This window comes from Trichoderma ghanense, assembly GCF_004382785.1.
Source record: "Trichoderma ghanense strain CCMA-1212 chromosome Unknown scaffold_17, whole genome shotgun sequence".
Classification (NCBI taxonomy): Eukaryota; Fungi; Ascomycota; class Sordariomycetes; order Hypocreales; family Hypocreaceae; genus Trichoderma; species Trichoderma ghanense.
In genome coordinates this window covers 428782-454156 of record NW_027395680.1, presented here as the reverse complement: position 1 = coordinate 454156, position 25375 = coordinate 428782, and the positions used below count along the sequence as shown (strand labels likewise).

At 53.4% G+C, this 25375-nt stretch overlaps 9 protein-coding genes across 9 annotated transcripts; 5 read left to right on the top strand and 4 right to left on the bottom strand.

Annotated features, from left to right (window-relative positions):
- Positions 1-324: 324 nt before the first annotated feature.
- On the bottom strand, positions 325-3560 carry CCMA1212_009598 (uncharacterized protein; the record flags this gene model as incomplete). The annotated part of the gene is made up of 3 exons (XM_073706674.1): positions 325-1317; positions 1429-3143; positions 3257-3560. The coding sequence occupies 3 exons, from the start codon at positions 3558-3560 to the stop codon at positions 325-327; spliced, it is 3012 nt and encodes a 1003-aa protein (XP_073554925.1).
- Positions 3561-7253: 3693 nt separating this feature from the next.
- On the top strand, positions 7254-8455 carry CCMA1212_009597 (Nuc-1 negative regulatory protein preg; the record flags this gene model as incomplete). The annotated part of the gene is made up of 2 exons (XM_073706673.1): positions 7254-7948; positions 8014-8455. The coding sequence occupies 2 exons, from the start codon at positions 7254-7256 to the stop codon at positions 8453-8455; spliced, it is 1137 nt and encodes a 378-aa protein (XP_073554812.1).
- Positions 8456-14620: 6165 nt separating this feature from the next.
- On the bottom strand, positions 14621-15328 carry CCMA1212_009596 (uncharacterized protein; the record flags this gene model as incomplete). The annotated part of the gene is made up of 2 exons (XM_073706672.1): positions 14621-15019; positions 15233-15328. The coding sequence occupies 2 exons, from the start codon at positions 15326-15328 to the stop codon at positions 14621-14623; spliced, it is 495 nt and encodes a 164-aa protein (XP_073554808.1).
- An 884-nt stretch (positions 15329-16212) lies between these two features.
- On the top strand, positions 16213-16455 carry CCMA1212_009595 (uncharacterized protein; the record flags this gene model as incomplete). Its single annotated transcript, XM_073706671.1, has 1 exon — positions 16213-16455. The coding sequence occupies one exon, from the start codon at positions 16213-16215 to the stop codon at positions 16453-16455; it is 243 nt and encodes an 80-aa protein (XP_073554807.1).
- Positions 16302-17635, bottom strand: CCMA1212_009594 (uncharacterized protein; the record flags this gene model as incomplete). The annotated part of the gene is given in 5 exon segments (XM_073706670.1): positions 16302-16417; positions 16505-16898; positions 17187-17478; positions 17489-17590; positions 17631-17635. The coding sequence occupies 5 exon segments, from the start codon at positions 17633-17635 to the stop codon at positions 16302-16304; spliced, it is 909 nt and encodes a 302-aa protein (XP_073554900.1).
- A 761-nt stretch (positions 17636-18396) lies between these two features.
- Positions 18397-19018, top strand: CCMA1212_009593 (uncharacterized protein; the record flags this gene model as incomplete). The annotated part of the gene is made up of 2 exons (XM_073706669.1): positions 18397-18902; positions 18955-19018. The coding sequence occupies 2 exons, from the start codon at positions 18397-18399 to the stop codon at positions 19016-19018; spliced, it is 570 nt and encodes a 189-aa protein (XP_073554901.1).
- Positions 19019-19635: 617 nt separating this feature from the next.
- On the top strand, positions 19636-20111 carry CCMA1212_009592 (uncharacterized protein; the record flags this gene model as incomplete). The annotated part of the gene is made up of 3 exons (XM_073706668.1): positions 19636-19794; positions 19857-19869; positions 19933-20111. The coding sequence occupies 3 exons, from the start codon at positions 19636-19638 to the stop codon at positions 20109-20111; spliced, it is 351 nt and encodes a 116-aa protein (XP_073554811.1).
- Positions 20112-20966: 855 nt separating this feature from the next.
- On the top strand, positions 20967-21846 carry CCMA1212_009591 (Protein transport protein BET1; the record flags this gene model as incomplete). The annotated part of the gene is made up of 3 exons (XM_073706667.1): positions 20967-20977; positions 21173-21509; positions 21640-21846. 3 exons carry the CDS (start codon positions 20967-20969, stop codon positions 21844-21846), a joined length of 555 nt encoding a protein of 184 aa, XP_073554809.1.
- Positions 21847-22853: 1007 nt separating this feature from the next.
- Positions 22854-24079, bottom strand: CCMA1212_009590 (uncharacterized protein; the record flags this gene model as incomplete). Its single annotated transcript, XM_073706666.1, has 2 exons — positions 22854-23981; positions 24044-24079. The coding sequence occupies 2 exons, from the start codon at positions 24077-24079 to the stop codon at positions 22854-22856; spliced, it is 1164 nt and encodes a 387-aa protein (XP_073554810.1).
- Between the last annotated feature and the right edge of the window lie 1296 nt (positions 24080-25375).

The window sequence follows — 25375 nt, the reverse complement described above, 5'->3', positions numbered from 1 at the left end:
AGCCCGCTGTCGTAACCAGTATTTTGAACCTGTACAGTATTCGTAATGTCCATTTCATCGCCATTCCCTCTTTTGTCTTGCTCATCCTCTTTTAAACAGGGACCGTAGAGCGTGAGAAAGATCTCAATGCCGTCCCAACTCTCAGTCTGTCCCCGCACGAATGTGGCCCCCAACCTCATCAAGGCACATGTTCTTCGCCCACCAGCTGTCATCACTCTTCTCAAACTCAATGCTGCCCTCGCTTTTGAACCTACGCACGCCATCATAGCTCTCACCGGGATTGAACGAGCACACATACGGTGGGGGGCGCCAAGGGTAACGCTCCTAGAATGCAATCGCCCTCTCCAACTGGTAGACCGCAGTCCTGGCTCGCTCCCTCACATCGAGATCTTTGTCACTGTGCTTCAGATGCTCCATCCGGTTGTAGAACCCCAGCTTCTTCAGTTCTGTTGCCCTCAACGACCATGCCTGTCCTTCGCCCTCGTCATCCTGGCCCGTAAGATTGATGATGAGGTGACAGACGGCAACGCGGACTTCCTTGTCCCGGTTGCTGATCTGTTGGTATAGCAGCTTGAGCAAGTCTGTCTGGGCTACGACTAGCTGTCGGTGCTGGTGTGTGCTTGCAGCTATGTGGACGAGTATGTAAATGACTGGAATGATGATTTTCGCATGGGGATGGATGAGCCTGGTCTCCTGTCCTGGTGTTGGCGTTCGCCGAGAGAAAGGATGAAGCACTCTGGCTCGCAGTTTTGAAGCCAGAATGTCAAAGAGGCGCTCTTGTCCGATAGTGCTGAAGAGGTAGTCAATCATCTCGGTGGTATCATAAGGTGACTCTGCCGAGGCACCCACTCCGAGGCCCACCAAGTTTCGAATGAGCTCCAAGCCTTGTTCTTGAATAGCAATGTCGTCGCTCCGGGACCTCCGAGCCGAGTTGAGCTCGGATTCGCGTATGCTAGCGAGCTTGTCTTCTGCTTGGCGTAGCTTGGTCGACCTCGAAGCATCCAGCTTTTGCAGGCTACCATTCGCCGCAAACATCCACCGTACCTGCTCTTCGGATGGGGAGCCATCCATCTCCTCACCGTCGTCGCCCAGCGACTGCATGGCCTGCGTGCTATACGCGGTAGCCTCTTGGCCGTCGTCGTGGATGATCTGCACTAGCCACTCGGGATCGAGCTGTTCGAGGCACGATCGTTTCAGATCGGGGCTGACGGATATGACGAAATGCTTAAGCGCCCACAGAGCATTGAGCCGCAGGGCAGGGTTCTCGGAGTGAGCGTGCTCGCAGAGGATTTTCATGACGCCATTTTCAGCCAGGAGCTATGACCGTTAGTTTGCATCCACGTACGTAAGGAGTTGAAGAAGAAACAAGATGATGGCGAGCACTGCAGGAGAGATGGGGGCTGAGGGCAGGAGGGCGAGTGAACAAACCTCACGGACTGGACTAGCCTCCAAGACCAGGTTACAAATTGCAGCCGTGGCCGCAACCTGAACGTCAACATCCGGGTGCTTCAGGAATTTGAAAACGGGCATGGCAACCGAGTGGTCAACCAGTGTCGTCCGCAGAATGCTGATGGATCGCGAAAGCATCCTGATAACGTGGCAGGCCGCAACAATGACGGACAGTGGGTTGGCGCCGTATGCCGATGAGACGCTGGGTTGCGCTTCGGATTCTCCGGTAGGCTTGTCCTTGAGCCGATCCTTGATCTGCCTAGGCCGCTTGGGATACTCATTAAGAGACTCCATCACATAGGGGATGAAGTCTTCATCCACCAGGGCTTTCCTGTAATCTTCCTTGCCGGAGGCAACTGCGCCAATGGCTTTGAGCGTTGACTCCCTCAGCCGCACACGATGAGAAAGCAGGGGGTCTTGACCGGCCTCGCCTAGTCGCGTCGCGCTGGAGGGACCTTCCACATCCATATCGGTATCAGGCTGAGGAGACCAGTACTTGGCTGCCTCAGGGATAGACACGGAGCGGTAGGCGCGTCTAAGAAGCTTGGTCAGTGTCTTGACGGCACCACAGTCGTACGCAGCCTTCTGGAGGCGTTCGCTGTCGGTGATGAGGCGGGCCAATGTAGCCGGTGCCCGCTCTAGGATGAGATGCTGGGTCTCATCGAATGAGCTCTGCGACTCAGCGTCATCCTTGTCATTCTTGGCAATCAAGTCGATGAGAATGGGCACGATGAGCATGCCAAGGCTATTCTCCCTCTCTTCCTTGACCCCTAGGCCTGCTTTGAAGAGTGAGGTAACGATGGTGGCTGCCATGAGCCTCCCGTATCCTGTCAACGATCTGGCCTGCAGTATCAGCCAGGGGATGAACGGGCTCTCGATGTCCTCAGACGAGCCGTTTTCTAGGCTCGCTTCCAAGGCAGTGGGAGAGACAAATCTGGGTCCCGGTGTTTGACTCGGAGTTCGTGATTCAGGGCGGTCTGGTGTGTTGAAGGAAGATGTGAGACGGGAGGGGGGAGGATTTTGAGCGGCGGAGAAGGGAATAGGCAGTAGATGGTCCATGGCCGTCTGGTTCTGTACTGGAGAGCCACCCACACCACTGGCCTCGTATGCAATGTTTGGAAAGACGGCGAGAATGGCCGGGGAATTTACCAGCCGAGTTGCCCTGTATTTCGAGTCTCCGAGAATGGCGGCCATGGCTCCGAGAATGGGCCCGATCTGGGTTCCTTGCGGCGCTTCCTTGGGAAAGGCCTCGTACAAGCCGTCGCTATAGGCTTGCGCCTCGGCCCCTGGCACAACATGGCCCTGGCTGACGGCGAAGCTGGCCAGGCGCGACGCGAGCATATCCAAAACGCCAGAGTTTACGAGAGCCTGCTGGTGCCGCTCCTCTCTGCAGATGCGAGATATCAAGCTGGCAGCTAGCTCCACCTGGATCTGCTGCATGTGATTTGATGATGTCGTAGCAAGGATGAGGCATAGGGACTCGAGGTGGTACGGCGACGTGAAGATAGTGTCGGCAAGAGCTGGGATATCGAGAGGAGACGACGGCGGTGCCAGAGCTGCCGCATCTGCAATGCTGGCGATGGCCTTGAGAGCGGCAACGACAATTTGCGGCGCGTTGGCATTGGGAGATGTACAAGCAAGGATCGCAGGAAGCGCTCGGGAGGAGTGGATGAGTGGTAGAAAAGGAGGGCCGCCTGCATTGGTAGTCACAAGTCAGCATCTCTCTCTTGGATGAGCAATGATGAAGCGGGAACGCAGCCACAGAGCATCCGGCAAAAACCAACGTGAAGGAGCTTGGGACACATACCCTTGGCGAAGCTGGTGATGATCTGCAAGGCTTGTAGCCTCACCTTGTCTTCGTCTGACAGGGCCCGACGCTCGGAAGGCAGTGGCCTGGCATCCTTATTTGTAGTATTCGCCTTGGCTGTAGGTCGAGCCGACGTCAGAGTCTGGACGACGGGTTCCAGCACGCCCAAGCTGGCCCACGTCTCCTTCTTCTGGTGGTGCCCAACGATTTCGTTCTTGAGAGCTTGCAGAGCTGCCGACTGCTCGGGGCATGTTGTACCGTTTCGCAGCTGGGACAGGATCGGGGAGGTCTGGGGGCGCGCCATGGCGATGGGAGCGCCGAGCAACACAGGGGTTCGCTGAGATATGGCGGAGAGAGTCGAAAGAGCAAGTGCCGGGATAGCGCCTCGGTTGTGTAACAGTGGGATTGTAGAGAGTCGAATGGCCTTTGTTATATAGTCGCTTTCTCAGTTAACTTTGAACGATTGCTAGGGATGGCAGCGGCGAGGCAATCGAAAGCACGGAAGAGGTGGAAAAAGCTCCGCCGAATGCGGCTGAGGGCGCTGAAGACCGGAGCCTCGTGAGGCAGCACAAGGCTTCTTTGCGCCACCGGGAGCAAAGCAATGGTCCGGGCAACGGCGACGTGGGCAGCGCGGGGAGAGGCGGGAAGCTCGTGGAGGGAGGCGAAGGATGGACAATAGCAATAGAGGCACCGGCGCAAGCAAGTCTGCGATGTCAATTCACGGGCAATTCATGGAATAGCAAGGCAGAACATCAGCGCTGCCTTTGCCGTCTGACGAGATGTCACGCCAAAGCAAGTCCGACGTCGTGGCACGTGCATGGCGTTATCTTATCGGATCTCTGGGGGAATGGACATGCATGTAAGCGCAATTTGAAGCAAGCCGATGTTGCGACTCGCAAGGAATGACGCCGATGCTCGAGCTGTATACGACTGGGAATATCTTCACCAATTGCACCGTAGATACTCTATCTGAACAAACAAACAAACACAACTGATTTTATTGAGGCCACAATTTATTTCGACAAGGTAGACAGCCGTGGAGTTCTCGTTCCTCTTCTCAAAGTTGTTTCAACCCCGCCTTATAACAAGAGCCCAGCTTTCAAAGTCCCCACAAATAGATGAACAGCAGTCCGCTAAGTGGGAGTCGATCTGTGGCCAATGAGTGGATTGGACAAAAAGGAAGGGGAAAATTCTTCTAGAAGCCTGAGATGGTCAGACGGGGTCAACTTCTCTGCTGGCACTTGCATTTCACTTCTCTCGACTCCTCTGAATCGAGTCCCTTTGAGGTTCCTCTTTGAGAAGATCGTAGCTGGGAGACGAAGTACCCGAGACATTGCTGGTTCTTTGCAATTCTGCGAGTACCGCATGCAGCACGTCTCTCGCCAATACGTCATTTCGTCTTGACTCTAGCACAGCACGAGAGGCGACATGCTAGCAGTTCATGCAAGAGGCCGATGCCTCTAGGTACTTGGTTACCGTGTATCTGTCTCGGACCTTGATCCACCGTCGCCAGACAGAACCTATTCTACGAAACAGTTGCACGATGAAGAGCGGATTCCAGTCACGATTCCGCTCCCTTCTTGATACTGCACATCACTCTTACGCCTGTCTGTAGCCTTGCCTCGTCAACACTCGAGCTCATTGATGGACCGGCGTCTGATTGGACAAGCCTCCCCCGAGAAGGGGACCCCGGATCATCCGCTCCGATCGCCGGGCCTCAAGCTGGTGAGTCTCGTCGCTCTTGAATCACGTTTGCAACGGTCAGCCAGAGGCGAGACTCTTTGTGTGCGACAGTTTCGCCGCTTTTGTCTCCGTCTTCATCGCTAGTAACAGCAGTCTGGAGTGGAAAAGAAAACTCAATTCCGTAGTGGCATCGTAGCATCTGCAGAACGGCGGATTACAAGCAAGAGGGCTGGCGATAATCAGGCTATCTGCCTTTGGTATGATACTGCTCCTACGTTTGCGATGTTGCTTCGTTCTCGTTCTCCATATCCCATACGAAGTACCGCTACATTATACACCTTCTGAAGTGCGTCCTCGTAAGCCGAGTGGAATCGCGATACTACTACAAACCCTTCAGAATGCCAGCTACAGCCAGGCCGGTGGTCTCGAAAGCAGACGAACTCTCAAAACCCTGCTAGTCTGTCTGTCTCACGAAGTACTCCGTACCACAAATCACAAAGGAACAACTGCCGCTGATGCTAGACATTGTCTGGAACGAAATGCCCATCTGGGCCACGGACCCAGGCCGCGAGCGAATCATCGGGCTTCGTTGCGCCACGAGCCGGCAACCACAGGTGCTCATTGCACGCCAATCCTGCATCAGGACAGAGCAAAAGACGACATGTCATCATCGTGTATCCATTCCCTCAGAGGCCTTTCCCTTTTGCTCGCTGGCGTGGTCCGGGGTTCGGCCTGGGGTATTGTGATGAAGTATGGAGCTTCGTCTGGAGGTGTTGCTCGCCATCGTGGTGAGAGTCCACTTGTGATGAGACGGACCGCCTTTTCTGAGCAGCGGACTTTACAACGGTACAGACATGAGTCACAGAGATAAGGCGTCATATAGAGGGTCAAGACGTGAGAGATTCTTTGTCGATGCTTGTACCATTGCTGATGTGTTGATGGGATGTTGTCGTTCGTAGTGTGTGGCTGGTGAGGTTGGATGTTGTTTTCAGGGCATGCCGATCAATCTATCTCTCAGCAAGCAGTAGAGAACAGAATAGGCCCATTACCGGAAGGCGAATGATGACTTGACTGCCTCTTCTTGTTCCTCTTCTTCTCTCCTTTTTGCGCCTCATCTCCACTTACAACATGCAGTAGGTACTTGTACTTCGAAGAGTCCTGGCCCGGGATAACAAGCCATCAAGACCTTCAAAGTACTCACTCGTACGTATTGCAAGCTCGGTCCTGGCTTACTTCGTCCTGAAGCAAGGAGGGACGTAATTCCGCAGTACTTTCCATGTTCTCATCTGGTGCCTCGATTTTCTCCCTTTGTTTCCGTCAGCCACGCTGTGCGCCACCCGAAGAGCTCAGCACTTCTCCGTCACGTCTCGCTGGTGAGTAGCCCCCAAATCGAGTCGAAGCGCTTGTACAGTACCTGGGACTTTGACTGATCCACCTGTTGCGATCACCGGTCTCAGCAGATGTGCAGGTTCCTGATGATGCGGACCCGTCTCACTGCGGCTTGACTGAGTTGTACAGGCGGTGGCACATGTCACACGACGGCGTTGGAAGAGGGCAATACCCTCGCGAAGGTATCCGTAGAATCATCGTCAGTTACTATACCTATCTTAGGTACCTACTTCTAGTCGTCTTGACTTTTCCTCAAAAGCCCGGACTTCACAGCAAAGGAATATATACATACCTCTTATCCAATCACTTCTAGTACTATGTACTCATGCGAATCGTAACCCCACCAAAGGCACAAAGTACAGGTACATCTCCATTTCCGCATCTCCCTCGCCCGCCAAGCAAAACTCTAGAGAAAATTTAGAAAAGAACCGGGAGAAAAAAGGCCGCTAGTCCGCCTCCGTCGTGCTGGCTGGCGTCCGTCGTGCCGATTGAATCCTTGGTCTGTTCAACCATTTTTAGACTCTTGATTCTTCCCACCATCAGCTTTTCTGGCTTGAGGCGCCGATTCTGGCTCGGTGAGCATTTCGGGTTCGCTCCAGACTCGCGACGAGATCTGGCTGTTCCACGTTTTTGTGAGATTGTCTCACTTGCATTGCTCGGCCGCCTACCGCCGGCTGTTCCGATCCAGGACGGCTCATGGCCACTTGATGCCACTTCGATACCCCGTCGGCGTCTGCTTCGTTTTTCTCGCTCTTCCTTCTGCCTCCAACAATTGGCCCTCTTTTGCGTCCTGTCCTCTGTCTGACTCGGTCATCGAAAGCGAAATAAAGAAAAAAAGGAACACGATAACAGGGGGAAAGGGGAGCAACGCACACAGACCAGGAAATCGAGAGGCTCGCGCTCCGATGATGCGCCGCAGGAGACCATGTTGAAGACATCCCCCATTCTCTCTCCCTCCAGCGCCTCCCCCTCCAGCTTCCGCAATGCCTCGCGATCCTCGCAGGACTCCGTCTCCTCTCATCCGTCCCAGCTGCCGTCCACGAGTCCGAAGCCGGCATATGTGCGTCGCCTCTCCTCGCAGTCGACGATGACCGTCTCTGCCGCGGCCTCCTCGTCGGCTCTCTCGCCTGGCCGTTCTCGCCGCAACGGGGCGTCTCATGGCGATACTCGCACGCCCTCCCGCGCCTCGCTATCCACGTCCCCGTCTCCCTCGGCGCTGCCTACGACGACGACCACCAAGGTGATCGTGACCACGACGACCAACATGGGCGTCAACGACGAGACGCAGCACCCCGGCCGGCACTCGCCCGCCCAGGCCCAGCTGTACAACGCCCTCTCGCCCAACAAGCGGCGACTGGCCGCCGCCTCACCCACTCCAGATGCTTCTACAGCGCCCCCGGCAGTGGCTCCGGGCCCGGCCCCCCCTCAGCCGGCCGCGTCTCAGCAGGCGGCCAAACGAGCCAAGCCCGAGGAACGACCTCCCATTATCTTGCCTCAGAAATACGAGCACTGTCCGGTCGAGCACATGGTCGAGCTCATCGCGCACATGCTGGGAGAGCTGATTGCCACCAACGACGCAATTCGCATATCGAGCGGTGGCCTGACGCGATTTCACTCCAGGTAAGCCTGCAATCTCGCACTTCTGTTCGCTTGACCTGGCCAAGACTGATTCGACCCCGTAACAGAACCCCTCCTGGTATTTCGGTCAGAGATTATCTCCATCGCCTGGCGCGACATGCTACCCTCATACCACCCCTTCTCCTGGCCATGGTCTACTACATCGACAGGCTCTGCGCGCTCTACCCAGAATTCACCATCAACACCCTCACCGTCCATCGATTCCTCATCACCGCTGCTACCGTTGCCGCAAAGGGCCTTTCCGACTCCTTCTGGAACAACACTACCTACGCACGAGTAGGTGGCGTGCGTGTGGCTGAGCTACGGCTCCTGGAGCTCGAATTTCTCTACCGGGTCGACTGGAGAATTGTGCCAAACCCGGAAATTCTGGTAGCTTACTACCAGGGTCTTGTGCAGAGATGTCCTGGATACGAGCTCGAGTCGGATGGATCGAGCGAGAACGACGACGAGGAGATTGACGACGATGAGGACGAAGACGACAACGAGTAAGATGCTGCGCGGCAGTAGGCATTAGAGGGACCTCCGAATGGATGTGCTTTTTTTTTCTTTTCTTTGGCAGCATTGCCCTCCTGGAAGAGCCGTACCGATGGACGATGCTGAGCAACAAGCGGCCTTATATCAATGATACCCATCTTTTTCCCCAACACCACATTTGTACTTGCATTGCCTTGTTCTTTTCGGTCAGCCGTCGTCTCGTTGGTCTTCTCTTGCCTCTCGCATCGCTCATCAAAGGCACCTGCTTACATTTGTTTGTGAGCACCCACACTCCCTGTGACAACCACCATTTCACAGGTTTATATACTACAACCATCTCCTTTGTCTCACATTATACGCATCATGGAAAGGGGGGTTATGTGAAGAGGGGCATTTCGGCGTTTTTACAGGAGTACATGTGGCATTTCCGATTGCTTTCTTGTGTGCTGGATAAGTTTGGGGGTTGTTGGTATTGGGGTAAGAATTGGGCATTGCCCCGTGTACATATATCAATGGATTATTTCAGGTATCTTCAACTCTTACGCTTCAAGACTTTGTCCTGAAAGGAGAGGTTTGTAGGGTAACTTGAGTGATGAGTTTGTCTCGAAACCCGTCACCTTACTCATAAGCAATAAGCAGTGCTGCACATGGGCCATGAGCCCTGCGATGCCATAAGAAAGAAAAGCACAGGACAGAACTTCCAACAGCAGCCAATTGTCATCAATTGCATAGGGTAGTATTTCTTGCTCTCGGGTCCTCCAGGGCTACCTCCTCACAGCAACACATCTTATCAATCGACCTCTTTTAGAAATTGCTTCAATGTAGCAAGCCCGGAGGCCGTATCATATGAGATATTTGTTTGACAATCGAGGTTTTAGGCAGGCGGCTCTCCGTACACTGGGTTGATTCCATGCATCTCCATCTCCTCCAGTGTCTTTTCACACGTTCGCGAGCAAACCTCGTCTAGCACTCCCCAGGTGACCCTTTATTTTCGCTCTATTTTTTTCTCCGTCTTTTTGCTCTCTCTCTCTCTCTCTCTCTGTCTGCCACCCTCTTCCCTTTCTCTTCTCCCCTTTGCGCAGGTTCCCTTGCTGTTAACCCCCCCCCCCTTTCCGCGAAAGGCTCTAACCCTCTCGTCGTGGTCCAGATACCGGTTGAGGAAGTTGTAATTGATTCAGCCGTACACCATGTCGGTTATGCTGATGAGATGTCAGATATATCATGGCCGTCGTAGTTGATAGTTGATATGGGAAGAAGCAGAACGGCGTCGGCCAGTGACGATTGCTTCGCAAAGACGAATGCGAGCCATATCTGGAGAGGAAAGGAAACCATTCGGCCGGGGCTCCTGTGTGACGCAGTTGATTGTAAGTCTGCAGCCATTGGCAGCACAGGCTTGCAAAGTGCTGACTTGGTCCAAGAGATATCGATGGGGGAAAAGGATGAGGGAGAGGCCGGTGAGTCCCCAGGCGAGCAGGATCCTGTTCAAGTATAAGCACAATGGGCAAGCGACTTCTCAAGTAAGTTTGAATAATGGAGACAATGGGTGGAAGAGGCCACGCACCCAAATGTCACCATTGGAGCCCATGAGAACAGGTGTTGCTGGCTTCCGGACAAGAGGACTAGCACTGAGAGACACGTATGGGTTTGCAACAACCCCCTCCCACATCCTCACCCGAGAATTCAACACCATTCATGGGCCTTTGTCTGAGGCTGGGAGAGATGGCCGTGCCGGATACAATGATGAAAAGAAGGGGCTTGTATTACGGGCAACTCTACGAGGTAGAGTCCAGTGAGCATCCGCCGGGAACGGTAACAGCCACGGATTCCTTTTATATGGGCGCAGCTTGTTATCAAAGACCAAGTGCCTTCATAAAGTATCAAAGAAGAGGCGCCTTTGTAAAGGGTTGGTCCTTGATAAAAGAAGAGGTGTCTCGTAGGGGAGGAGGCAAATGGAACAATGAGTATAAGACAAAAAAGAGGGAAGAAGAACGCCAACGTCTCTTCAGCACGGATAGACAGACAAGGCAGGGCTAAAGGCGGACAAACGCAACCTTCATTCCTTCTAGCATCTTGTCTGGGCATTCAGAGGGCCCGCGCAAAGATGATGTCTGCTCAGCGGGAGAAATCCTAGCTTTGATGCTGTGCCACGCCGTCTCGCAGTCAATGTCCAGCTCTCAGGTATACTTCCCAGCCTATCAATTGGCCAGGAAAACATCGGGAAGGATGTTCCACTGCAGCAAGGCTGGCCGAGCCATCGTGAGAGGCGCCGGAGGACACCGTGGGTTTATCGTACAAAGACTCCAATCATACCATCTCCGTGATTGCGCTTCTTGCTGCCTGAGCTGTTCCATCAATCAGAGACTTGAAGCAAAAACGGACAGGAGGCCTCTCGGGCGTTGATGCCATGCACATTGGACTGCGCGGCCTTGGATCCGGCTGGTCGCAATGAAGTCTCGGTGAGTTTCTCCTGCAGTCACACGCAGGGAGGCGTTTTGTTTTCGGCCGGACAACTAGAGATGCGTTGCAGCCGCTCGCTTCATAAAGGTTACAACACACTTACACGTATAGGAATTGGGAACTTGAGGCTCTAGGAGCAGAGGCTACCAGGGAATTTATATATATGTAGGGGCATCTCGCGGTATGGCTTTTGCCCTGATTTGATGTATAGTTGAGCCAGCATTCGTCTCCCTGAATTACCTTCGCAACACTTTGGCCACACTCTTGATTGTCCATGTATTAGAGCCTTGATGAGCACAGAAGCGGCAAGTTTCCACCTCATTGTGAGTCGGCGTTGAATGCAAGATAGCCTAAATGCAGAGATCGCAAAAGCAGCGCCATCGGTCAATCTGGCAATGTGCCGATGAGCCATGGACATACGATATGCAATACACCTGTCAGGATGTAATGGAATCTATATCGCATCCTCCCGACCAAACAATCTACTTGAACATGGCCCAATCTCGTACTCAAGCACATATAGATTTCCCGCAAGACATTCCTGCTAGGGCATATATCAAACGACAACTCTAACAGACGAGAGGCTAGACGCGCAACTCGACGGCTACAGTCAGCTCCATTCAGTTACGCCTTTCCGGGGAGCACCCAACCTGGTGCGAGGCACGTCTGTTGCTTATAGCAATCATGACATGTATGCACTGGAGTTGCATCTTCAGCATCTTCAAGCAGCCTCGATGGAGGGGTCGACTGCGACCTCGCATCATCATGGCTACGCTTCATCACGCTTCTTCCTTTCGCACTCGTCACTCGAGCCCCGGCAACTGTTTTTGTTCGACTCCCGCCTTTGGTCACCGACTTGAACGTCTTGGCTGCTTTTGCCTTGGATTCTCTTCGCAACAAGGAGCTGAGAATCTGACACTTTTGAGAAGTCTCTCAGAGTCTGACACTTGAGGATGTTCTGAGAATCCGAGACTGAAAGAATGAAGAATGTTCTAAGACTCTGACAAGCTGGAAGTGTTCTTCAGGGAGCTTTTGAAAAGTTCTGCAGTTTAAAAGCGGCTGGTCTTGAATCGACCTTTTACAGGCTGTTTCCTTCTTCTTCTTCTTCAATCTCGAAACGCCACAAGATACCATGGCCAGTCTCTCTTGACCAATCTTCACTCATTGTGTCGCCGCATCTGGTGCCATGTCCGTACATTGTGACCATTGACTGTAAAGACAACAGCTATCACCAAGCACACTCGCTGTACACGCTATATCACCAAAGCTAAATACAAAATAAAGGGCCGCAATGGGCTATGTGTGTATGCAATTCTATGTTCAAAAGTAAATAAAAACAGGGCTTGGATTGTACATCTTCTCTCAAAATAATCAAAAGAAACGACCGCATCAACCGGTGCAGCGCCGTGCTGGTCATTTCAATACAATGCAAGAACAAAAGTAAAAATAAGAGTAATATGACATCTTCTAACGTAAGGGGCCATTGTGGCTGTATGTAAAACAGCCAGTGGCATCGCTATGCAACATGGTATTGTTGAAGGTATCTAAAACTGTCACCTTGTATGACTGGGTAAGAAGGTGCTTATGAAGAGGTCAGGGGGTGTTTGTGGAAAGGTGAGAGACGCTCTTCGTGCAACGTGGAAGTATAGGGCCCTGATGAACACGGGTACTGAAGTGATGCGGTTCGCCATCGTAGGCAAGGCATCTCGAACGTACGGTTTGCTTGTTGTCTCGTCGGTTCGCTCGAAGCCCCTGACAGCTCAAGCCCCTGATAGACAGGTGATGCCGAGTACGAGTGCCTTCACCAGTGACGGTGGCGACAGGAAGTCGTTCTCCAAAGTGGACGGGGCGGTGCATATGCATTGGTGTCGAGATCTCAGGCACAAAGGTCTCTCTGGCCGATCTTCGGGGATTGACACAGGCTCAAACAATTGTCCTTCCTCGTCAGTGTCCCATGACCAAACCAACCAGGAGGGAAAAAGTCTCGAGTTGATTCAAGTCCCAGCATCGCAAAGTCCTCTGGAAGAGACCGCGGGTCCGTTTCCCAACCAATGGACCCCATCATGCTGACAGGCTTGGATTTGAATAGGTGGCTTTGGGCTCAGCGCTCATTGATCAAAAGCGAACAAGCAGATGGCATGCTGGTCTGGCCACATGTAAATGACCTCCATCGTGCCATATACGGTTGACCTGATGACACGTGGAAATTGTACATGAATACCAAGTAAGCGTGAAGATGGGGCGGGATATTCGCATCTCCAAAAAGTCCGTTTGGAAGGAATTGGAATCATGTGGCCAGAGACGCAAACGATCAAAGGTCAGCTGGAGCTGAATTCGGTGTTCGTAGCCCCGGCATCTATCATCACGCTGTTCGATCCCATCGTGGAGGAGGTACCAGGCCCTGAGCTTGCACACCAAACAGACCTCAATGGCGTGCCTATCTTCGGCGTTGCCTGTGATGCGGGTATGACGAGGTCTACCCGTTCCATCACTGCGCGATTGAGGTGAAGCTGAACCTGAAGCCATGTGTTCACATCAAAGCCACATCGACAGCGGGAGTCTATGAGTTGCCAACCGCTGTGTGTTGAAGGCGTACAGCGCGATGAGCCGCGAGTGATGGCCATAGCCGCAACCTCTGGCGCGCAATCTCAAATCGAATGACGCGTACTTGTGAGTCACGAAGCGTTTCGTGGCCATGGTGTAGTAGACGAGCTGTTGTAGAGCATCGGGCCGGCTACCGTTGTATCATAGAAAAGCTGATGCAAAGCCCGGACCGAGCGAACATGGCGTAATGGGAGAGCTGCTGTGAGGCATTCAGTCGAGTCGACTCGGTGGAATAAAAGAGCTGTTGTACAGCATTCGGTCGATGACTTGATGTAGTAGAAGAACTGCTGCAAAGGGATTGGTCGACGATTTGGCGTAGTAGAAGAGCTATTGCATAGCATTCGGTCGACGACTTGGTATAGTAGTAAACCTGCTGCAGAGCGTTCGGCCGAGCCAGTATAGCAAGATGATGATACAGCCGTCCGGTGGTCGATGAGCGGGATGACGCCCTATAATACCATCATTGAGAGACACCGGTCCAGGTTTCCCGACCACGGATGTCATCATCCTCAATGGCCATTCGATACCTAACAAGGTTACCAAGGCACTCTATCAAGTGTCCCAATGGCCATCCGGTATCTGGAAAGGTCTCCCAGACACTCGATCCATGTGTCTTCAAAGCCGGGAACAGTCTCGTAGAGAAGCGCCATCATATGATAAGCCAGGTAGATAAAGGCAAGCATATGCTCCATCAAAGCCGGCAGGCTTTGTCCAAGTAGCTCAAGAAACGAATGGATGCCGTGCTTCCACATTCGCGCGGGCATCGCATACTTGGGTGCCAACCGCCGCAGTGCGAAGTTTTTCTGTATGATGCTGGCTGGCTAGGAAAAAGTCGTGGTGCTCATGAAGCAGCGTGCGATGCAGGGCTATGAGCGCCTGCCACTGGGGTCTGTGCGTTGTCAACCTCGATACATTTCCTTTCCACCACGACCAACCCGGCGTATATGCCCTTGACTGAACCGCTAGAAAGCCGTTGGCCAGCTTGATGCAGCACCTGGTCTCGATAAGCAGTGTGCGATGCAAGGCTATGAGCACTTGCCACTAGGTCTGTGCCTGATCAACCTCGAGACACTTGCTTTCAACCATAACAAGCCCCGCGGAGATGCCGCAGTCAAGCTGCTACAGAGCTGTTGGCCAGTCGGATGCAGCTCTTGAACTTGGTTTGTTTGTTGCGAGGCAATTCGGACTCCAGCAATACCCTTGCAATAGCCGGGTTTGCCTTTCGTCTTTGGAGCCCTTGCGGGGGAAATGAGACGATATCAGGGCTGTTGTCACTGATTCTGCGCATCCGGCAGCATAATTGCTGGGCGAAATCGCAATCGGCGCGGTCCAGGAACTGGAATGGGCAGTCCCAAATGCTCGTCGGGAGCCCTTTCGTTCCTCTGAGCCGTCAAAAAGATCATGGCGGCTGTTGTGGCCAGCGGCAGAAGCAAGATGGCCTCTGCCAGCGAAGTCTGGAGGGCCCAAACGAACGGCAACCACACCTGCAGTGGATAGAGTATCATCCGCCGAGGATTCCTGCAGCGATCAGTACATAAGCGATGACATCCTGTCTCTATCACCCACTATAGCAATAGAAACGCAAATAAACATACTCTAGGAGATAGCTCTTGTGAAGAAAGGCGAGAGACACCCCCGTCAAGCCCCAGGCAGCCAGAATTCTGTTTTCAACAAGGACTATAAGCACAAGCGGTTGATGAAGCAAAGCAGAACGAGGCGATGAAGACTTACGCAAACGTTGCTGCCGGTGCCCATGAGAAATGGCTCTGCTGGCTTCCTGGAAGAAGGACTAATGCTGAGAGGGAAATGTTCAACTGCAGTAACCATTTCGATAACACCATCGCAGATGTTGGTCCAACTATTCGTTCTTGAATGCTATTTTGAAGATTAAGCACGGAAGGGAGAGTTGTTGATGAGGAAGCACAGAGGTGAAGCAGGCTATGCTGTTTCGTAAATCAAATGGGAACGTGAGACATGCCAGGTTGAGAGTTCAGTGCGATAAATCAAGTTGCTCGAGAAGACATGAAAAGGATGAGTGGCAGAGAGGGTGCGGGATCAGAGAAGGGGGAGGCTCTCCTCGTACGACGAAGAGTTCAGGATAGTTGACAGAGAGAAGAAAGTAAAGAGATGGACGGATTAGGGACTTGTTATGGTCAGTTATCGAGATTGGAGGCTGTCGTGGCACACATGAGGCCCAAGGGCGGAGTGACGGGGGAGGGTGTGCGTCAAAGGGTCGGCTTTCCCAAAGAAGCTCGTCTTTCCTTAGGTTCCCAGCCTCCTCGAATAATGTGAGAAGGATGCACACCTCTAATATAGAGTCGGCAGACATGTACTTTGAACAAAGTACGAGCCTCGCTGCATGGTTCGCGGCGAGATATGCAATGTCCTGGGTAGCGCAAGGCAACCCGACATGGCGTGGTGGCTGAGACAGGATGGCGGCTGCACTCACTCCCCCCCTGGTTGGATCCAATGATACTCGCAGGCGGAAAGTGAGGGGTATTCTGGCGAGGCCCTTGGAGCATCTCTCACTTGTTTTGTTTTCATAATGCGGCTCAGAAATGAAAGACACTCTTGTTAGCTGTTCCCTTCGTTTCTCGGCGCGTTCTATGAACGTACTCCTTTCGCCATATGCTGCCTGTCATATTTCTGAGTAAATCGACCTTCAGCCTCAAGATATCAGAACATTCACTCCCGATACGCCATCCAAGCCTATGTTGGAACGCCATGACCCAGAAATTTCGAACCCCGCGGTCACAAAGATCGACCAAAGCGTCGAGGCGTCACAAACCTACGCGACGGCTCAGCAGGCGACAGATCTCGACGAGAGCGGATATCCTATATGCCACACCTTGGCGGCTTGGGGGTTGACGGCGACTCTGAACATCATCCCAAAGCAGTTCAGCAAGGGATTCGAGGCTGAGGAGGGTTGGAGGACTTATCCGGTAGGAGAATGAACATCGAATATGGCAGAGTGTCACTCTGACAGCTAAAACGACGACAGACGTGTAAACCCGGGACGCCGCGAGACCAGAGGCATTCGGTCTTGTTCCAAGGACGACAATGTTCCTGCGAAGTGTTTCTGCTGCTGATAGCCGCGACTACCGTGATACACTGGAGCTTCGTGCTTCGCCTGTTCAGCCGGCCAAGGTGGAGGGATAAATATCTGTCGCAGACTTTGACGACAACATTCGCCGCTCTTCTTCCACTTGCGCTGATTATCCAAAACCCGGCCACAGTCTTTCTCCGCATTCTCCCCACCGTCATAGATGCTTGCGCCTCTGCGTGCCTTGCCTTGGATTATTTTCATGATAGGTCTCACCGGGGCACTTGACGATATGAGACCGTGGTTGAAGTCTGCGATGCCCAGTAGGCTCGCAGCGGAATGGGGGTGAATGTACTTGGCAAGGAGTTTCGTGGTGTTTCATTTCTTCTGTTCTTTCATGGGGATGTATATCGGGTCCTTTTCATTTCCTTCCTTCATTCCGTCAACTGCCAACAGAACTCCTCAGAGCTTCGTACGATCAGACAGCATCAAGTCAAGATAGCGTCATCAAGCAAAAGAGGATAGCATGAACGTAACAGCAGGATGCTCGCCCGCCGTGAGATGACATTCGGTGGTAGACTTTCGAGGACCACAATCGTTATGCCACGTACTGAGTAAGGCGGTTATAGCCTTTGCACTAACTGTTGGGAGAGCGTTGTTGCGCGATGGTATCAAATTGTCCAAGTAGACCGATACTTTCCGGCCACCGGTCAGCTCCTTGCCGCGGTAGAATTCGGCTTCCGAGATATTCCTTCCAACGGTCACACTTGTTTGGCCACTGGCAACGACCAAGAGCAACCTCGGCAGTACTGATGTGGGAGGGCGTCCAATGCCGGTGAAAAGCGTTGGTTCGGTTAGGAACTGCCCATTGTTCTCTTCGCAGCGCGTAGTATCTCGCAGAAAATACTTTGAGCATTGATTCCAAAAGTCGCTCCTGGACGTACATGGCTGACGCTTCAACTCCGCCTGCAAAAGAGGCAGCCTTCCTGTATATGCAGAGCATGGGAGAGAATCCTAGAGGCGACAGCAGATAACCAGTAAAACGGCTGCCTCGTCTCTCGCGTCGGCGCTGCTGATGGACGACACGTCATTTGGCTCCCGTTATTGGCTCTGGTCAGACCAGGTTTGGAGAGCAATACAGTGGCCTAGTCCAGCTGAGAGGGTGTGTTGAATGCAGCCATTTGGCAGGATGACGCGACAGAGGTGCCGCGGCCCGTTTACCCCATGATACTTGGAAGCCCTTGCCCCTGCAAATAAGGCGGCAAACAAGGGGACGTTGGCAGCCCCGTTCGCGGCGAGGCGGTGTTTGGGAAATGGACGTGATGGCCGTTTGTTTGCGGGCGACTGCTCATCGAAGCTGTCGAAGCAGCCCTGGAGAGCTTAGGAGCTTCTGCAGGCGAACCGTTTCAGCTAGGGACACGGAGGGGGTTTCCTTTGAAAGGTTGCCTCGTTATCCTTGCCTTGCCGTGATCCATGGTTCGCGATCAGGGCTGGCTGTACAGTTGTGAGCCATATACCTTGAGTGATGTCAAGTTAGTCAGTAGTAGGAGGAAATAAAGGCAGCCTTGGAAGGTTCAAGATTAGGTATTTGTTTTGAGATCCGTGGCATGACGTCCCCAGAGCTGGAGCCACAGCACGTGCTGGCGAAACCCACCGCTCCGGAGGCGTCGTCTGTCCGTATTCGGCACAGAGCTTATCCCGGTACCTTGCAACTGCTCCACCCACTGCTCAACTGCCTTATCGCAATCAAGGCCAGGTCATAACGACACCTGCTCGAACGGTCCCTGAGCCGAACCAGACACAGCTCTCGACAGCTCACCTCGCAGCCTCTCTTCTCCATTGTGCGGGCAAGATGCGCGTCCTCTCTCTCTTCTCGGCCCTGTGCGCCGCAGCTCTCGTCCACGCCGACTTCCACACCGCGCAAATCTACATCCAGCCCGTCGAAACCCCAGAGACGCCCAGCCTCCTCGCCGAGGTCGCCTACGATCCCAGCAACGGCGCATCGTCGTCCATCATCTCCTACGAGGCTCCCGAGATTCCCGAGTCTGCACAGCTGGTCCGCGTGGGCCTGTACGACACAAAGTCGGCGCGGTGGATATCGGGCACGACGGTTGCCTCGGTGGATAACTTTGACAAGGGATACTCGCCTAACCTGATCCTGTCGGTCGATCCGAATGGCGAGCTACTGAGTGCTGCTCTCAAGGGCGTGAGGATCGATGCGGGTCAGACGAGGGACTTTGGGCCCCAGGTTGTGGTGCTGCCGGCGCTCAAGGGCAAGCAGCCTGAGCTGAACAAGCCGGTTGTTCTGTCACCGGAGGGGAAGAAGGTGGAGGAGGAGGAGAAGACAATTCTCCAAAAGTACGTTGCGTGTTCCATATTCAAAACACTTCATGGTACTAACATGACGCAGGTACTGGTGGTTGATTGGCATTGTAGTCTTCCTGGCGCTGAGTGGAGGGGGCAGCGAGAAATAGAGTCGGAAATATACATGCACATCATTCAATGCGAGCAAGACATTCTCATGATGAAAGGGCATTGACAGGGGCTGGGTTGCTGCAGTTGTCTTGGTGATCCCGGCTCTGTTGTCTCCGTCCTGATGCTCCTGATGCTTCTCCGTTGCTACACGGTTAGACAGGTCTCATTGTCTGCGTATGATCCATCTGCTCATCTTGCCCTCAAATGTGTTTCTCCTCTTGCTCGTTACACTAATACTCCACAGTCATAGCAGTCCATCCTCTTCATACATTTCCTCCATTGTTCATTCGCCCACCCTTTCCTATTCTCTGGTTAGGTACCTACCATGTCTAAGATCCCAACACGTGACTGCGAGATGCACTACAAATCTCGATTTGCGCTAGCCCCCAACTGGCCTAGCCCTGTTATTGCCTCCCCAGGTCCTCGCCGTGCAATTGGCGAGTTCCTTCCAACCTAAAGAGCTTGAAGCACTGTCCGATCCACCTCGAGCTCACCCGCCCTACTTATACCTTACCAAAACACTCACCCTTCACTCCTCTCGAGCAGCTCGTCCCTCGATCAACCTCTAAGCCTTCACTTCACACAGTCACTCATCAACAACCTACTCGTACCGAAAATGTCTGACGAGACCGGAGTCACCAACCCTCACACTGAGGAGACCTTTGCTGAGAGCAAGGGCAAGGGCAAGGCCGCTCAGGACGATGTTCACCAGGACACCGCCATGGATCAGGACGATGAGGACGACGATGACGAGGACGAGGACGACGATGACGAGGTAAGTCACAGAGTAACTTAATCACACGATGCATCGTCAGGTAACTAATTTGTTCGCGATAGGTTGCCGAACCAGGTAAATTCGCACTGCTATGTACCATGCAAGCCAGGCTATTGAGTCTCTAACCACTTGACGCAGATGAGGACGGCCTCGAGGAGATTGACCTGAACAACATTGTTGAGGGAGGACGCCGCACCCGCGGTGCCAAGATCGACTACGCCAGAGCCGCTGAGCAGACGCCCATGGAGGACGACGATGAGGATGAGGACGACGACGACTTCCAGCCCACCCACGAGGACACCGAGATGGACGGCTAAGCAAATGCGGTCCTACCGCGTCTGGTACCTCTGGATGACCGACGACTCTATCATGGTAATGTGCATTTACGACCAAGGGCTTTCACGGTGCGGGTGACTGGGGCGCTAGGCATCTTTCGAGCGGGACCTGGATGTGTATCGACTGATGGACATGTAACGACGAAAAAAAAGTCTCTGTTTGCTATTTAGCTGGGCGTTGATCTGCCATGCTGTTTCGGAGGAGAGCAGAGATAGCCATAAATTGCACACGCCGTATTGAGGCCATACATAGTGATACTGTCTGTCCGCAATCGTGTTCCTGGAGCCTTGCTTGTCCCGCCATCCCCACACTTCGAGTGAATGGGCCCTGCACCGTGTGTCAGGCTCCCACATACCCTACAACTCAGCTGAACAAGCCTGGATTTGATGACATGCGATAGACGATTATTTCGTGAAACTTGATCATCACTAATTCTTAAATGATTGGCTTCCTATCATCTCTTCAATCTTTGCCCAATTGTGCACACATTTTTCCCAAGCCAAGCCTTCAGGTATCTTTTCAGCCGCCACCACTGAGGTGGCTCGGTACGTACTTGCTGCCTCTAACCTCCAAAAAGTCACATACGCCACTTCTTGACTGTCACGGACAACAGACCACCTAAGCCACAAGAAATGCTGCCTCCAACTCCGTCGATAACAACGTCGATCTTTCCAAAGGGGGCTCTGCATTTCTGCTTCTCGAAAGGAAACATTTTATAATCGCGCTTCTGTATTCTCTTTGTTCCACAGCTTCATTCAACCGCGCCAGCTTCTTTGTTTCTCATTCCGCGGCTGCGCGATTCCGATTCCTGCTTCTTCTTCCCTTCCAGTGTCATCATGTCGCAAAGGTGCGTGTTCCATGATCCCTAACATCCATCCTATCCTACTCGAATCCCTCTCCCGCAGACGCAAAAACTTCGCGATGCGCGCGCGCCCAACGCCTTGCCACTCCACTCTCGCTATTCCTCCTCCCCGAACAACAATGCCAGCAAAATCGAGAACCACACGGCTAACCAATTCCCGCCCAACTCGCACCCGCACAGATTCGGAACCTCGTCCCTCCACCAGCGCGACTCCCGCAGCGTCCTCTTCGCCGGCTACACGGGCGACCAGTCACAGCGCGGCGGCGGCGGCCGCCCCAGCCCATCTCCCTCTCCCGGCGCTGGCGTAGGAGGGGGCTATGGCTACAGCAGCTACGGGGGCTACTCCCCCTCGATGATGGGCAACGGCTACGGCGACGCGGGGAGCCCGTCGCATGGGTACCGGAGTGCGACGCCAAACAGGAAGGGGCAGTATAGCGACGCGGTGCTCAACGAGCTGGAGAGCCAGAACGACGAGCAGGTGTCGGGGATACTGGGCAAAGTCAAGGTTCTGAAAGACGTACGTCCCCGGCGCGCGCTCTCTCCTCCCTTGAGATCCGCTGTATCAATTCACAGGATCAGCCCCTCGAGGAGGGCCCTCTTTAAGGGGACAGCAGATCAAAAAGTTTGCTAACACGAAAGCGCGGCAGATGACGGTGGCCATTGGCGACGAAATCCGCGAATCCTCCGCCCTCGCCGAGAAGATGAACGACACGTTCGACTCGACCCGCCTGCGCCTCCGCGGCACCATGAACCGCATGCTCATCATGGCCCAGCGCAGCGGCGTCAGCTGGAAGTGGTGGCTGCTGTTCTTCCTCGCCGTGGCCGTCCTCTTCATATACGTCTGGCTGTTTTGAACATGCCCATCAATCGATGCGCTCGACCTCCCTTTTTTCTTTCGACTTTTTCCTTTCTTACGAGGAGATATGAGAGAGTGGTTTCTCTCTTTCTTGTTTCAGTTTCCGCCATGTTTATATCCCCCCCCTTCGCGTCCTCCGCGAAACCAATGTTGTTTCTTCTTTATAACGACCCATGATTTCTTCGCTGGTGGGCTACGGCGTGCTCTCTGGCAAGAGTAAAAAAGATGTGCATCTTGGGGCTGGCGTTTTGGGTGTCTGTTGTTGCTGCTGCTGCTGCTCCTCAATCCTTTCTGTCCGCGTTTCCCGCTTTTAAAAACCGAGTGGATACAAGGGTTGCAACCGTGTAGAGGAAGAATGGAAAAATCAGGTGGATTTTCCCTTGGCTGTCAAGTAGAAGAAAAGGCGAGTGCTGCTGGTTTTTGTTTTCTTTGATATGAGCTAGGTTCTATATAATACTTTTTAATATCATCACCAGGCACTTACTCTGGCCTATTATCTTCAATATCCGAATTGCTGTTCACTGTTATGATTGCTTCAGCCCTTTCACTTCCTAGTAAGCACAAAAACCAACAGAATTTTTCTTATAACGTCGTTTGCTCTATGTCATCTTCGAGACCTGAAAAAAAAAGGGGTATCTAAGCTATACTGGCATCTATCATCCCTCTCCACACACCATAACAACCGCAGAGGAAGAGTGGGCATCAACGGGGAAAAAAAAAAAAAAAAAAAAAAAAAAAAAAAGAAAAAAAAAAAAAGAAAAAGAGATTTACTTCCGCTGGCCCACCNTCCTAGTAAGCACAAAAACCAACAGAATTTTTCTTATAACGTCGTTTGCTCTATGTCATCTTCGAGACCTGAAAAAAAAAGGGGTATCTAAGCTATACTGGCATCTAGCATCCCTCTCCACACACCTGTACTGCGCCAGAGGAAGAATAGGCTTCAACGGGGAAAATAAAAAAAAAAAAAAAAAAAAGAAAAAAAAAAAAAAAAAAAGAAAAAGAGATTTACTTCCGCTGGCCCACCCTCCTCCTCGTCGTTACAGCAGGACTACTCTCCATCATCATCATGAGACTGCTCTCGTCCTGCGAAAGCAACCCGCTCAAATCCATGCTCGCGCGGGGCCCAGAAGGGAAATCCGCATGCCGCGGCATTGTGGGTGATTGAGGAGTCCCGAGGGGCGCAGCCCGCGACGGCATGAAGCTGAGGTCGTGCGTATCAGTCGTGTCGCCCTCTCCCTCTTCTTCCTCGTCGTCGTCGTCTTGCTCGTGGGCCCGGACGCTCCGGGCGCTGCTGCTAACCTCGGCCTCGGAGTCGGTATGCTCGTACCCGCCGTCCTCGGCCTCGGGGATGTCGTCGTCGAGGTCGGCATCCATGTCGCCGGCCGTGCCCTCGTCCAGAGTGTGATCATACGCAAAGTCGTCTTCGTCGAGCATCTGCTCGCGGTCCTCGTCTTCGAGGTCTTCGTCGCCGCCGTACAAGCTGCCATCCGCTTCCGGATCTCCGCGGATAAGGGCTTCCCGGAAGGCGTCGTCCGTCATGCGCATGCGCGCCGCCACCAGGCCGTGCTGTCTCTCCTCCCGTAGAGCTTCTTCGTCTGCTTCCTCTTCTCGCATTGCTTCTTCTTCGTCGTCATCTTCATCTTCTTCGTTCTCCTCGTCCTCTTCGCCGCCGTCTTCCTCGCTCTCGTCGCTGCTCGGATCAAAGGCGTCCTCCGCATCTGGGATTTCATCATCCAGATCTTGTGCCCCGTCGAGCTGCACGTCGTCCATCATGCCCTCATCCATCGGGCCGCCACCCTCGGCTTCTGCCAGCTCCTGGGCGAGCTGCTCCCGCCGCATAGCTTCCTGGTGTTCCTCTTGTTCACGTTTCTCCTCGCGCATTTGATGCAGCGTTTTCGGCACCCCGGGGGGTTTCAGCCAGGTGCTGCCAAAGTTCTGTACGTTTAGTCGGCGCCGGTTCATCTTCTGCTCGTCTGCAGCAAGCCGCGCGAGCAATGTCCGCTCCATGAGCTGCCCACGCTGCCGCGAGTGGGCCGGGCCATGATGGCTGTGGTTCGGATCCGAGTGAAGGTTGTCGACAGGGCCTGGAGGGATGAAGGGATTCCTAGACGACGAGTACCACAGAGAGTGTGACTAGACCGTGGATTAGCTGGTGATACTCGTGAATCACTCATATCAAAGAAAGGCATCCTTACGTCTCGCGGCGTGAAGTCTGGCAGCGTTGCGAACATCGGGAAACCCGCAGTCAAGCCCTGATGTTATCAATGCCCCAGGGCAGCTTGTGATGGTTGATGGCGATGGTGATAAAGTTGCATGTCTTTGACGAATTACGAGCTAGCAGGGCGGCTGTTTATTGGCCCGGACCCGCAAGCGCTTGTGGCGCCTAGGTACATCCGTTGCTGTACTTTTAGGCGCGCACCGAAGCCTTCCACGTGTCAGCCTCATGGATCCTTCAAACAGCTACAATCGATATCGACCAGAGAACCGAATACTCCGTGATTTCATTTGCGCGCTTGGAATGCTGGAGTGACGCTGTACCAGTTCAATCAGCAATGGTACAAACGCTGCTGAAAGTGCATGCTACAGCACGCGAAAGACGCCAGCTTCTCGATTGCCTACACCAAAAGGAGGAGCTAGATACCTTGCGTGTTTCCCAAGCCAGCCAGGCATCTAGCCAGGCATCCAGCCAGGCATCCAGCCTGCTCCGGCAGCTTACGAGACACATCCCCTTAACCCTTTCTACAATGACTCACGACCCAGTCGACCGATGGGACGAGGCAAAACAAGGCCAAATTACGGCGTTTTGCGCATCTCGTCCTGCTTGGCGCCTCGAGAGACGGGCTCAGGGTGGATATCGGGAGTTTTCGGAATCTCCAACGGACCCCCATCCTCGTTTTCCCTGCCGTGTCTTACGAGTAGAGCTGCAACATGGGGGTATCGCTGTCGTTGCCGCTCCGTCTTCGGTGAGTCCCCAGGCCATACCCTTTGGGCCGCGCCCAGGCTGTAACCATTGCATTCTCGTCTGCAACGTCGTCGGCATAATGCGTGTGAACGAGGTCGAACTCCATGAGTAAGATGGGCTCGGAGTGGAAAATAGCCGAGCAATCATCCGTCAGAGATGGAAAGAGACCTTAGTGCCGAGAGTGCTTGTTGTTCTAGCAGAGTCCCTCGGATCAGCGCAGTGCATCCAAGTGAATGCGAGGACCCTCTTCGTACCAGGCATCATATTGGCGTATGAGGAAAAGTGTGCAGTTCTGGTGTCGTTGTGGTCGGGGAGCTGATGATGAGGTCAACGATTCCCACGGCTTTGGCCAGCATAAGAACCATCATCTTGTGTGTGACCAGCTGGCCTCCTGATGCCCATCTCCCGCGGTGATGTCGTTGCCGAGATTCCGCATTGGTATTTATACGTCGGAGCACTCCGTTCAAGGCCAAAGAGCAAAAAGTACGTACTCGCGTGAGGCGTCCAACCATCTGTGATGCATTTCACCAGTGATCTGGAACAAGGACACACCCCTCCCCCCCCC